General features: G+C 34.9%; 1 protein-coding gene across 24 annotated transcripts in view; it reads left to right on the forward strand.

Moving 5' to 3' along the window:
- LOC105193379 (CUGBP Elav-like family member 2) overlaps positions 1 to 12,601 on the forward strand; it is a 688,840-nt gene that overhangs the window by 489,304 nt on the left and 186,935 nt on the right. For all 24 annotated transcript variants that reach the window (XR_005574991.1, XR_005574990.1, XM_039450395.1 and 21 more), the window contains one exon: positions 5,385 to 5,554. Coding sequence is in view for 22 of the 24 variants with exons in the window: in XM_039450395.1 (XP_039306329.1) it covers positions 5,385 to 5,554 (170 nt within the window). In the remaining 2 variants the exon portion in view is untranslated. The remainder of the gene's footprint in view (positions 1 to 5,384; positions 5,555 to 12,601) is intronic.

Below are 12,601 nucleotides of genomic sequence, written 5' to 3' on the forward strand. Positions count from 1 at the left end.
TGCATACAATTTAAAAATATCATACTCAATTTTTGAGTTATGTCATTCTTTTAGCAAAGGAGTGATATATCTAGAACTGTTAGGGTATAATTTTAGCACTAACAAATTTGGAAAATTATTTTGATGCACCTATTACATCCTCAAAATTTAATCAAGTTTCAATTAAACTTAAATTTCAAACAAAATAGCAGAAAGATTTTTCTCAAAATATAAAAATTTTGATTAAAAAAAGGAAGAGGGCTACAAATGTTTAATAGTATGTTACCTTCATAACAATTTAATCATATCAGTAGCTTCGAAGTCTTAATTCACGTTGTTGATGTAAACATCGCACGATAGATTGATAGATTTTTGATACACAAAGAAAGAAGTAAGAGACGCGGCTGGAAAGGAGAAACGGCAAAGGGTATTGTGAGTGCTCTTCTTTGATGTATCTCGCCTATCAGGTCGGAACGGTCGTGCTTGCCTCTTCCTTTTCGATCTCGTTCTCGCGGGATAGGATACCATCTCTCTCTATGTCCTATCTTTGCATTCTATTCACCTCCCCACAGCTTGACAAGGAAGGAGCGGCATTCCCCATTACCGATAAGATACTGATCGCGATGTATGTACATCCACCGGCACTAATCCACGCGGTGATCTGATAATTGAGCGAACGTTGGACGCCGGAAATACGTAACAGCCGTTACTGTCACAGTAACGTCGATGCGGGATTACGAGTTGTTGGTCGTCCTTGCTCGTAACCAGGGTCAATTTGCGGTATCCACAAATCACGCCAGAATCACCGGAAGTGTCCGGAGCGACGCGATTTTACAAAACCATGGCGATGAACTCTTGGCGATGAACTCTCTTTCTGTAAAAGATCAAACATGCATTTTAATGAGTATTGCTTTTTTTTTTAAACGAATGTCGAATTTAAATTAAGACGACTCTCACAAGTCGAAGAAATAATAATTATAATAAACTACAGCAAATTTGTATATTAAATTGTACGCCTCGAAAGAAAGATCGCGCGCAAAATATTAGAAATTCATTAATAATAAAGTATCTAGGGCATTTACTGCGTTTTAAAATTTATGAATGTTAATTATCTTGCTTTCTTACAGCTTATTAAAATTATTTCTTCAGCTTCTTTTCAGAGTCGTATCTAAAAAAAAAAAAGGTTAAGAAAGTAATTGAATATAAAACTGGGGCACGAATTTATGGTTCGCTGTTGTGAAGGAAGTGCCGTTTGCGTTTTGCAATTAGTTACACGTTGCGTAATGAAAATTTAGCACCATTATGAAAATTAGCAATTATTTATTGTTTCTATTCCAAAGCGGAGCATGTTTTAATTACTGGCGCGTTCGCGCAAAAGTACATTCGCCAGTTTCGCGCTTTATAATTATTGCGGCGACACCGGCTAACTCTCCGACTAACTTTCCAAATGATATCGAAACAGTTTATCGAGTGGCAGCAATTTAATTGATCATCTGCCTTTCCGTCGTCATTAATACGATATTATCAGGTGCGTGATATTTTAATATCCCACTTTAATTACATGCATTTCGATTTCGTTGGCGGGACAGCCGATCGAACACGGGTGTACGCATCTATGTATTTCGTAGCTACTATTCCCCTTCCGGAATTTCACGATAAATCTCGATTAATCCAATCGAGGAGCCATCGCGCGGATGCTGGCGCGTGACCAATCCCGAAGAAGCGATTGCCAATCGCCGCTCGATTCGCCAGGATAGACTTTCCCGTTTAGTTAACGTGGTCGCTTCTTTGATTAGTTAACCCATTCCTGTCTTTGTTCGCAAAAGGGGATAGACAAGGCGACGGGATGTGCAGTTCCCTGGAGGGTTTCCTGTAGCCCTCCTGTCCCTCCCCTCCCCGCCATCTCTTTTGCTCCCTTACTCTTTACAGGATCTCCTTCTACACTCCATAGACTGAGATGAGAGCGGCCGCTCGGTCGGAAAATCGCTTTAAACCGCGCCGACTAATATTAACTTTCTCCTATCGTTTCGTGAAATTCCCGAACTCTTTTTTTCCTTTCATCGCGCATCCCGGGCATCGGGATCGCAAAAGCTTTCCCTCCCCATGGGGCGCGCCGGCCACGCCGGACGGCTGCGGCGCTCCGAAATTTCCTTATTTGCTGTTCGGACGGCCGGCTTTGTGTAAACTTCGTTTTATCCCGCAAACGGTAAATGTTTTCCTCCTTCCATCTTTCCGCCTCTGCGATCGATATGTCTGGAATTTCGTAACGAGCAGATAGATCGGCGATACGAGTCACGACGAGACCAGAGCTGGTCACGACACACCAAGGTAGCATGTAATTAACCACCTTGCGCATACCGCCATTTGATCGATTAGAACTTTCGATTTGTGCGACGTGCCGCGAGCGATGACTATTAAAGTTCGGTGATTTATAGCAGCGCGAAGGGGAGGGGGGAGGAAAGACGGAGGAGAAAAGAGTCCGCGACTGGCGAAACGGTGCATCGTTTCACCCTGCGAACTTTATGCAAACAATTTTAGAGCGCAACAAACTGTCGCGTTCGCAGTGAAACGGTAATGTTTTCCGCTCATACAACCAGTCACATTCTACAACGAGCATAATTCACGCGAGGCAACTAACCGCGCGCTAAAGCGCCGCGATATGCATCCCACGCACGTGCGAGTGTATGTGAAAAAGTTAAAATGTCTTTCGCGTGCGCTTTTCTCGAAACTTTGCCCTTTGCATTTCAAAATACCATTTTAAATTAATTGTAAAATGCTTTAATTCATAATTTGATAACATAAAGTTTTGTGGCTTTGTGCAAGGCTTGCGTATTTGTAGATATCAAATTTCATATTTAGGCAAATTATCAACTAATAATTAAATTAACATCTAGATAATGTTTTAATTAAAAAATTTTTTACAAATATTCTGTATATCGCTTGAGTTTAGCAAATAACAAGCTTCTCTTTCGATTTAGCGAATAATTTCCTAATTATTAGCAAAATCTGCATCCAGCTTAAATTATTATACACCAAAAGAACAGTTTTGTTGAAAATACAGATATGAAAATAATTATGTTGGATCATTAAAATAATAATATTGCACTGAATAATGGATTTGGTAACTATTACCAAATTTGATAACTTTACTAAATTTGATAATAGTTATCAAATCTTTTCTTTAATGTAATGTAATTATTTTAATGATCTAATATAATTATTTTTATATTTGTATTTTCAACAAAATCGTTCTTTCCATTTTTTTTTTTTTTTTAGTGTAAGCTTGTATTTGCCTTGTTCAAGTTAAAAGTGGATACACCTAAAGAAAAGTTATGTTTAATTGATGAAATCGTTTCATAAACTTATTTTTTTTATTTTGATTGATATAAAATTATCTTTGATGAAAATAACAGTTTATTAGATTTCAAGAATAACATTATTAGTTTTTTTTTAAGTAAATAAATTTTTTGTTTAAATTATTTGTTTAATGTAATTAATTCAAAGAAAGTACTAACAGAAAAAAATAATTTAGTTGTTTTAGATTTTAAAATATATATTTTTTTATTTAAAAAAAGATTTACGTTGACAACCAAACTATTTCTTCGATTCTAATAAAAGAAACAATTTTCTTCAAATTGAAGAAACTTTTTTTAACGGTATAACAATGCATAAATTTTTTTTATTCAAACAAATTTTTTTTATTTGAAAAACTTTTCTCCATAGGTGTAAATCTTTTGTTGAACCGCTTAGAAGATTGTACAGCTGCACAGGCATCCGTTTAAATAATCAGAGAGATTGTAAAATAAAGTCGAGTACAATATTTTATGTACTTCCTTAGGAAGCGAAAATGCCCGGGATGCAAAATATTGACCCGCGTGTTAGATTTTAATCAAGCGCTTACATATTGGTTGAGAGCAATTCGCGTGCACGATCCGCGCGAAGCATAAAATTAGAAGAAACTTGCCGGTGCGACGAGCTGTCCGGCACGACATGGAGGTCGAATGAATCGACGGACGAAAATTCGCGTGTGACGCTATCGAGGGGTCTACGTCCCAAGGGTAGGACCTCAAACACGCATAATCCGAACGAAATTACTGCGTGCCGACGAAAAGCTCCGCGCGTAAGTTTCGGAAGCGGACGAGCCTGTGCACGGTCAAATATGTACTCTGGGGTAGCCAAACATCAGCGGTAGTCTTTTACGCGAACAACACGCTCGCAACTGTATGTGCTAAAATACCCATGGCAGCATACGTCGCATACAGCCCGCGCGTCGCAAAATGCAGCATTAATCCGGCCGTTCGGCTGGTACGCGCGAACCCCACTGCGAAAAATTTCGTTGGAAAGCGTAGGTTAAATATAAGCACGCGCAAAATATATATCCATCCCCTTTTTTACAGGACGCTCCGAGGTCCTCGTATTTTTTGCTTCTTTTTTTTTATGCGATTCAATTCGTACTTGATTCAACCACAAAAAATAAATAGTCGCGTACCAAAAAAAAAAAAAAAAAAAATATTAGTTTCTTCTCGACATTACTTTAACAAAAATTGTGTTTGACATTTGTGCATGTCGAAAGTATCAAAAATGGAAGGTCGAAAACTTGCCAGCGATGATGGATTTCCATGAAATTTTCGCTAACGGCAAATCGGCTTCAAATTTGTCAGCCTGAAGTTGAAACGATATTCAATAACGATGGCATAGCCTGTATATAAAATAAATCAGATTCATAGGAAGCATGCTACAAAATATTCAGCCCAATATTTTTCCATTCCCGATATGATAACTTCTAACTCACTTTGCGGCCATTCGCGGTCATATACATGTCGCCGCAATAAAATCATCCTCTGCTTCACTTTGCACAGATAAAGTGCTTAATATTTTAATCGCTCGTTTAACGAGTGTGATGCCCGTGAGAATATTTCGCGCTTTGCAACGTGTCCAATCAAAATAGTCGATTGGGTCGCGAAATAGTCGACTGAATAAATCCGTACGCGAAACCGTTTTATTCGGCAATTTTATGAACCAATGTTATTGCGCAAACATATGTAATCCTGATGTATTAGAAAATGACAGCTTATGTAACTGCAATGCATTTGGTAAAAATGATAAACGCTTCTCTTATTTGCTAATAATTTGTATATTGAATCTTTGTTTTTCCTTTACGTTTCTCGAATCGACAAACGTAAATTATTACCTTGCATATTAGCGGTTGTATTATTATTATTTTTTTTTTTAAAGGGCCGTTCTCTCAAATTGTTCTGTTATCATCCACGCGACTGCGATAAATCACGCGACTATGGATTGATAAAGAATCTGTTAACGTATTAATAACGGCGTGTTGTTTTTCTCCAAGCACACATGTTTAATATGCCGCATAACAGAGCATAAATTTTCTTTTCTCGTTGCAGTATAATGAACAACAACAGTGTGGAGCAGCCGGATCCGGACAACATAAAGATGTTCGTGGGGCAGGTACCTCACGATATGGACGAGAATGACCTGAGGACGATGTTTGAGGAATACGGTCGAGTGCATCAGATAAATATCCTGCGGGACAAGATCACCGGCAGCCATAGGGGTGAGTGATTGAGCTTCTTCTTCTTTGCGAATGCGCGCTTCAAGTCGCTTCTAGTTGCGATGAACTTTTACATTTAATAGGAAAGCGGCCAAAAGCGTATTTTCTAAATTAATTCTTTGTAAAGAATTATTTACTTTTTAATAAATCTTACGTTAAACGATGTAAGAATAGGTTTATTTCTATTTTTTTTGTTATTTTAAATTAAATTTATTAGATTCTTAAATGATGATAAAATAAATAATCGTATTTTACAATATATATTACTCTTAAAAAATATAACAAAAGAGAGAGACGCTTTTGTATTCTTTACTATAATTCAACATATTTATTTTAGCTATCAGTTTATTATTTCTTTAACATTTTTTTCTAAGTATAAAAAATATTACGCAATATCATTCTTTTCTAAGAAGGTGATTTGGATAAGTTTTAATTATAATAAAATTATTGCGTTATATTTCATTCTTTATTGATATATTTTTTACTTACTTTCTTTCATTTTGAGTAAACCGATTCAATAAGATGGACTTGTATAAAACATTTGTTTCTTTATTGACAAATCTTTTATCTGCTCAACATATAACAAAACAGAATCAAGCGTGAAAATCGGTTTATACGCTTATGTGTGAACCACTGCCACTATCATTGACATTTTGAATTTGACGAAACGAATTTGACGGCATATTGAAATGAATACGCGAATGGTTATAGAAAGAAAGCAAAAGAGCAAGGAAAATGGGCGCATTTACGATGATAGGAAAAACGATAAAACGTTGAGACATGATCGTAAATCAAGATTAATTTCCGATACGCTCGCTTTCTACGATGACACGCGAGAATTGAATATATTTCTTTATGAAGGATATAAATGGATTTTGTGTCTTACTGTTTTTGTACTTCTCACAGCTAATTGCGATGCGATAATTACGACAGATAGGAAATATGTCATGAAGAAGATATATATAAACGACGTTACGTGTGTGACGCTAATACTATTCGCTTATCAAATAATTGGAATTCCGATTCATCTCATTTTTGAAAATTGTCCTTGAAGTTGAATTAAACCAGTAAATCCACTGAATAGGTTAATTTGCCGGAAATCATTTTCCGTTAAACTGAACCCACATTTTCGATTTAATTGAATTTTGATTATAATTGATGTTGCTAGGCCTTTCTATTATTGATGTAGTCTCATAATGGAGCATACCAAAATCAAGTATTTCATATAATTTAGTTTTTCTCCAAATTCTAATTTATTCCATTCTGTTTACTGAACGAATACAAAACAATTAAATGGTTTACATGATTCTAATTAGTACTTAATCTTTGTCAAATTATTACTTTTCTAAATTGAAAAATGTGAACATAAAAGATAAAAAAGTGTTACGAATCAAAAGATTTTTATCGAGATATTTTTAAGTCAATGAAATAAAGTAATTTACTTGGAACAAGTTTGTGCTTTGATTTTGCTGAAAAGAAATGAATTTATAATGTAAATATTAGAGATCGTTTTTTTATAAATTCATAATTTGGGTAATTTAATTCAACATTTTATAAAATTAATTTATAATTAAAGTTACTATATAAAAATTTTTAAAGAAGGAGGCTTCTCAAGTTAAAATAATTTTTGAAATAAAAAGAAGAAATCTTTATTTAATTGAAGATATTATTTAATTTGAAATTTGATCCGTTTAATTTGATCATGTTCCCTACTCTTATAGGGCATATAATTGTTTTAATTGTTAGAAACTGTTGCCACGCTAGTATCAGCGACAATTAAAACTTTAAGATCGCTGCCGCGCTATTGTTAGCGACAGGTTTAAATCTCAAAATTCTATAAATTGTACTTACATTTTCAGCGTTCTTACGGATCGAAGATTAATTCAATTAAACAATAAATTAAAAATTTATCTTTATCTTTACTTAATTAAGATCAAATATAGAAAGATTTTTTGGATATGTGAATACTGATTTTAAAAGGATTTTGAATGCTAATTCCTAATAACCAAGTTTAAGTTAATTCTCAGTAGTATTTTTCAATGAACATGATCAACTGCTTTTGTATTTCTGAATGACTGACAAGAGACCTCGTACTGTACTTTGTTTTATATATTTTGAAGTAGTAACAACTCTCACGCAATTTTTTTACCACCTCTACTTAGGAGTATTATTTAAAAAGTAAGAAGGGGAAGATTCTTAGCCATATGAAATCAAATCTATAATTAATATTATGGTTTTGGCCTGATACCGCCGTTATCGTAGAATGAATTATTATTTCGATTTTAATTTTACCTTGCCACTAAATTACTGAGATCCATTAAAAAAAAAAAATATTTGCATAATTATTTAAATTGTTCAAATTACCCTCTCGTGACATAAGCAAATATAGGAAACAATGATGATAAGAAACACTTCAAAATGTGATGTTAATAATTAATATTGCGACATATATAACAAAAACAAAAAAAAAGATATTGAAGAAAATGTCTTTGAATAAAATTTTCTGTGCAATTAATAAAGTCATAATGTTGGAAGAAAATTATCTTGCATTGATTTCAACAAACATCGACATCAAATAAAAAAAAAGTAAGAAAAGGGAAATGCGCACACAACGATTGATATGTAATTAGGAAGAGTCGCTGCTGTGTAAGCCTTCCTCGGTATATCGATCGGAGGGCGAGAGAGCAACCCTCACGGGACTCTTATGTCTCCCTACGTCCGAATACAGATGCGCTTGTAACGCGGCTGTCACTGAAATATGCACGTGCTCGCTAATAACGAGCCTTAACGCTCGCTAAATGTCGTCCGCACCGGTGAAAGTTTGCGCAATTACTTTCACTGTATAGATGACTTCAAATTTGCGGCCGATGTGAAAGTCAGGCATTGTGCGGTAACCCAATTGCCCGGTGTATACGTTAGAAGTATCGATTTCTGTGCGAGGCGCTCAAAGTTCGCCGTGGATTACCAAGCATAATTATAATCGAATCGCTGCAGAGTTTATCTATGTAACAACGAACAGAAAAAGAAAGTGCTTTATTGCATCATTATAGCAATATATCACCGGTCTAGAGAACTATACTATTTTTTTATGAAAGCAATATACTGAAAATTTAAATGATTACAAATATAATAAATTAAACTATATTAGATTTTTATCAAACGTACATTCAATTTTACGGATTACAGATAACTGACAATTTAAACAATTATTTTTTAAATTAAAAGTGTATTAATATTACAATACTCTTTTCTTCTAACTCGGAGACAGCTTTCTTGCAACGGGTTTTAAAATAATATATGTATAATGTGTGTGGAGCGAAGAAAGAGAGAGAGAGAGAGAGATAAAAAGAAAGAAACTTCAAAACATTTTTTTTATAAAGTTACTTTTTTCTTAAGTCATACAAATTGTAACAATTATTATATAGAAATTATTTTTGAAAAATTCAGTACATCAAATATGGAAAACAATCGATTGCTAAATGTATCCTATTTCGCAGTTCTTGGTAATTTGAAGAAATTTTCTTGACGAAGCAGACTTCAGAAATCTTCTGCAGATAAGTAGATCTATGTGTAAAATGTACGCGCGATGCGCTATCCGAGTCGGAAGGCGCGAAATGTTAGGATTCTGAGAACTTCCGGAATAATTAATGTGGGCGAATTGTAAACGTCATGCGCACCTGCAAAATTGATGGCGGCAGGCAGTACAACTGGGATGAAATTCGTTCCCCATTGTGAAAATTTAACTTGATTACCATGACGTAATGGTGAATTAATGTCCCGCTCGCGGGCCGTTTGTTTAATGCACCGCATTTTAGATTCGAAATCTCTGTCAACGTGGAGTTTCAATTTTACAATAAAACGAGCTAATTACCGTTTTCCAATTAACTTTTAGTTGACAATCATTATATTAGGCAATCTTCTCATCGTCTTCCTCGCTGAATTACAGTTAATTTTATTCATATCTTGAAATGAGCAAATTACTAGTTGCTATCGATTTATCATTTACAAATGGCATTCTGCAATCTCATTTATAAGCAGAGAGTACACACATATACACGCATAATCGGCATAAATTATACTACTTAAGTAAAATGCATACCGGAATAATACAGTCGACATGAAGCGAGCTTGCTCGTCTGTCGCTGGCCAAATAGCGAGTCTGAAGGTAAATTCCACAGTGCATCGAGGCGTTTTATCTCGACTCGCGACGGTGGAAATAAAACGCTAAAATTTCCAGAAATTCTATATTAATTAAGCCGCGAAACCCAGCTTGGCGTAAGCTCTACTAAAAATTAACAAGGGGTACCTGTGGAATATATTTGATTTACGCCAGGATAAATTAAAACTTTAAATTATTTACAGAAATATTCGTAATATTACGTAATAAAAAAAAAATTACTTCGGCCGTTTCATTGGTAATTACTTTAATCCGTTTCTCATTTATTTAATTTTAGTCGCTTCCTACAAAACCAGTCTTAATATAACTCTGTTATTTCGATCAAATAATTTTAATTGATGTTAAATATAGAAAGAATAAAATACCACGTAGTCTGACTGAAGGTATTATTTTTACATTTTGATTTTGATTAATCAAATTATTTTTCAATTAAACATATACGAGTACAGTGATGTATAAATATATTCTTTATAGTAAACGCTTAAGAATTAGATATTATTTACAATATATAGACGTTTCAAGCAAAACTGCATTAAAATATTAGTAAAAATTCTTTTGAAGTATATTTTTTTCCGGTTTATTTTAATTTCACAATTACTTTATTTAAGGAACTGTCGAAGGAAAAAGTATTTAGCGATTATTAAATTTTTCATATGTAACATTCATTATTTAAAAAAGAAGTGTGTTAGTAAATCATGTAAAAAAATTTATTTTTCTTACTTATAATTCACTTCTAGTAATGTGTGTGTATGTGCGTACGTTTTATTTTTAAAGTTATTTTAAACATTCATCATTAGCTGTATGATAATATTGATCATTAAGAGTTTCTTACTGCAGACATATTAAGGCAAGCTAATTTTATCATAAAGTAGCTTCGTCGGACATTAACATAATTAATTCAGGCATTATCACATTAATTCTGGTATGGCCACTATGGAAATACAAGATCTATTTGAAACAGATTGAACGGTGAAGTCTACTTAGAAATCAATATTACTGGAATGAGCAATCCATGGAATGTTCAATTTGGTGGGTCAATAGGAGACAGCGAACTCGCGGCAAACTCCTTTTATGCCCGATTAAAACAAGTGCGGAACCGTGTTCGCAATGAAGACCTTCGAGATTGCCGTCGTAGCCAATATATCGAAATCCCGAAAGTGTCCGACTGCGCCGCTTCTTGTCGCAAAGTAGCGGAATTCGATACTTTGCTACTTTGTGAGGGACGGTATGAGGACGACAAGGACGACAATAGGATTCTCGGCAAACAGGAAGGACGAGCTGCTGTCTCCCGTCGCACAATTTTCCGCGTGGAATTCCGCTGTTCCATCCCGGCGAAAAGACGTCAGGAAATGTTTTAGTTAAATTAACAGAGCTCTCACGCGGCGATGTTTCCCTGTGTCGATTGCGAATTCCTTTTCGACAAGCTTCCTGTTACTCTGTGTGAATATACGGTATCGTTACGAGACACGTTTGTCTCTTGCATCTTCGCTCTAAACTCTTCTCGCACACCGAAATACTCTGCGTGCGAATCGCTCGGAGAATTTGTTTGTCCTAAACGGGAACGCGAATCGACCTCCCGCTGCTCGTTACGCCCACTACACCCTGCTATTAATCACACGGCCCTATTAATCGTCCTTAAGTCGTGCCATGCTCGCGTCACCTTGCTCTTTCACGCTGAAGAAAGCCGAACTTCGTCGACGTGACTGTCTTTAAGGGTCGCTATAAAGATCGGTTCTACTATTTGTCAGTCATGTATAGCGCTTGGAAATGCTTCGAGAAGATCGATATCCTTCCTATATCGAGTCTGCTTCAGGCTGCGCGTTCAATATAATCGATTTTCCTTGTCAAAGTATTTCTAAACGCACGTAACATTTCTTGTAATTTCCATTTTTCTTCTCAATTCTCTCTCTTTTTATTCTTCTTCGCGCATCATGCTCTTGTCAGCGCGTAGGTTTGTCTCTTCTGCATATTTCCGTAGATATATGGGATCTACAGTTTTAATACCGGTTCCGAACGTTTTTTATTATTAGAAGAGACTTTCCTGGACAGAGTTAGTCTCGGTGGTTTACCTTTGCCTTCCAAGAAGGCATATAGACATCTAATTAATGGTACAATTTTACGTAATTAAAATTGAGTCCTTACTGTATTTTTTTACGAAGTCATATTCTTTCTCTCTCTCTCTCTCTCTCTCTCTCTCTCTCTCTCTTGTCGCACTATAATTAATTAGCGCTTTACATGATCCATAACAGAATGATTAATACTTGGAGCTTTCTTTAATTTGTCTTTCAGATCTTTAATTACTTTGTCACATTGTATACTTTACTCGTATCGATTGTATTCCTTGCACTAGTTTCTGCAATCTTCTTATTTAAAATATAAATTTTAAATTATTTTATAGAGCCATACGCTAAATAATTATTTAACAGTACGTTTATTCTCTGAAATAAATCAGCACCTTGGTTTTGTCCTCCCGATTTGTTACATTACATTATACAAGTTTATTGAACTATCTATTATAACACATAAATAGATGCTTGACTTAATCAAATGCTTTCTTATTTTCTACATTCTTAGTATTGTCGTTACAAGTGGACTCAGTTGGGGATATTTCCTGGCCCGCTGTTTTGTATGCAAACTTCCTAGATTTGCCATCCGCTAATCGTTTAGAATGTCCAATCTTTATTTGTCTCTTTTATGCTAGGAAGTTATTTTGCAGTTATTTCACGAAAGAAAGATTTATCTGTATCTTCTAGATGTAGCAATAGCATAGTCAAATAGAAAATAACCCTAACGCATATAGCCATAATTTTGATGGTTAAGAATATTTCACAAAGAATAAATTCTTTCAGTTTATGTATTTTTGCGTTTTTGAA

The sequence above is a fragment of the Solenopsis invicta genome, chromosome 1 (assembly GCF_016802725.1).
Source record: "Solenopsis invicta isolate M01_SB chromosome 1, UNIL_Sinv_3.0, whole genome shotgun sequence".
Lineage (NCBI taxonomy): Eukaryota > Metazoa > Arthropoda > Insecta > Hymenoptera > Formicidae > Solenopsis > Solenopsis invicta.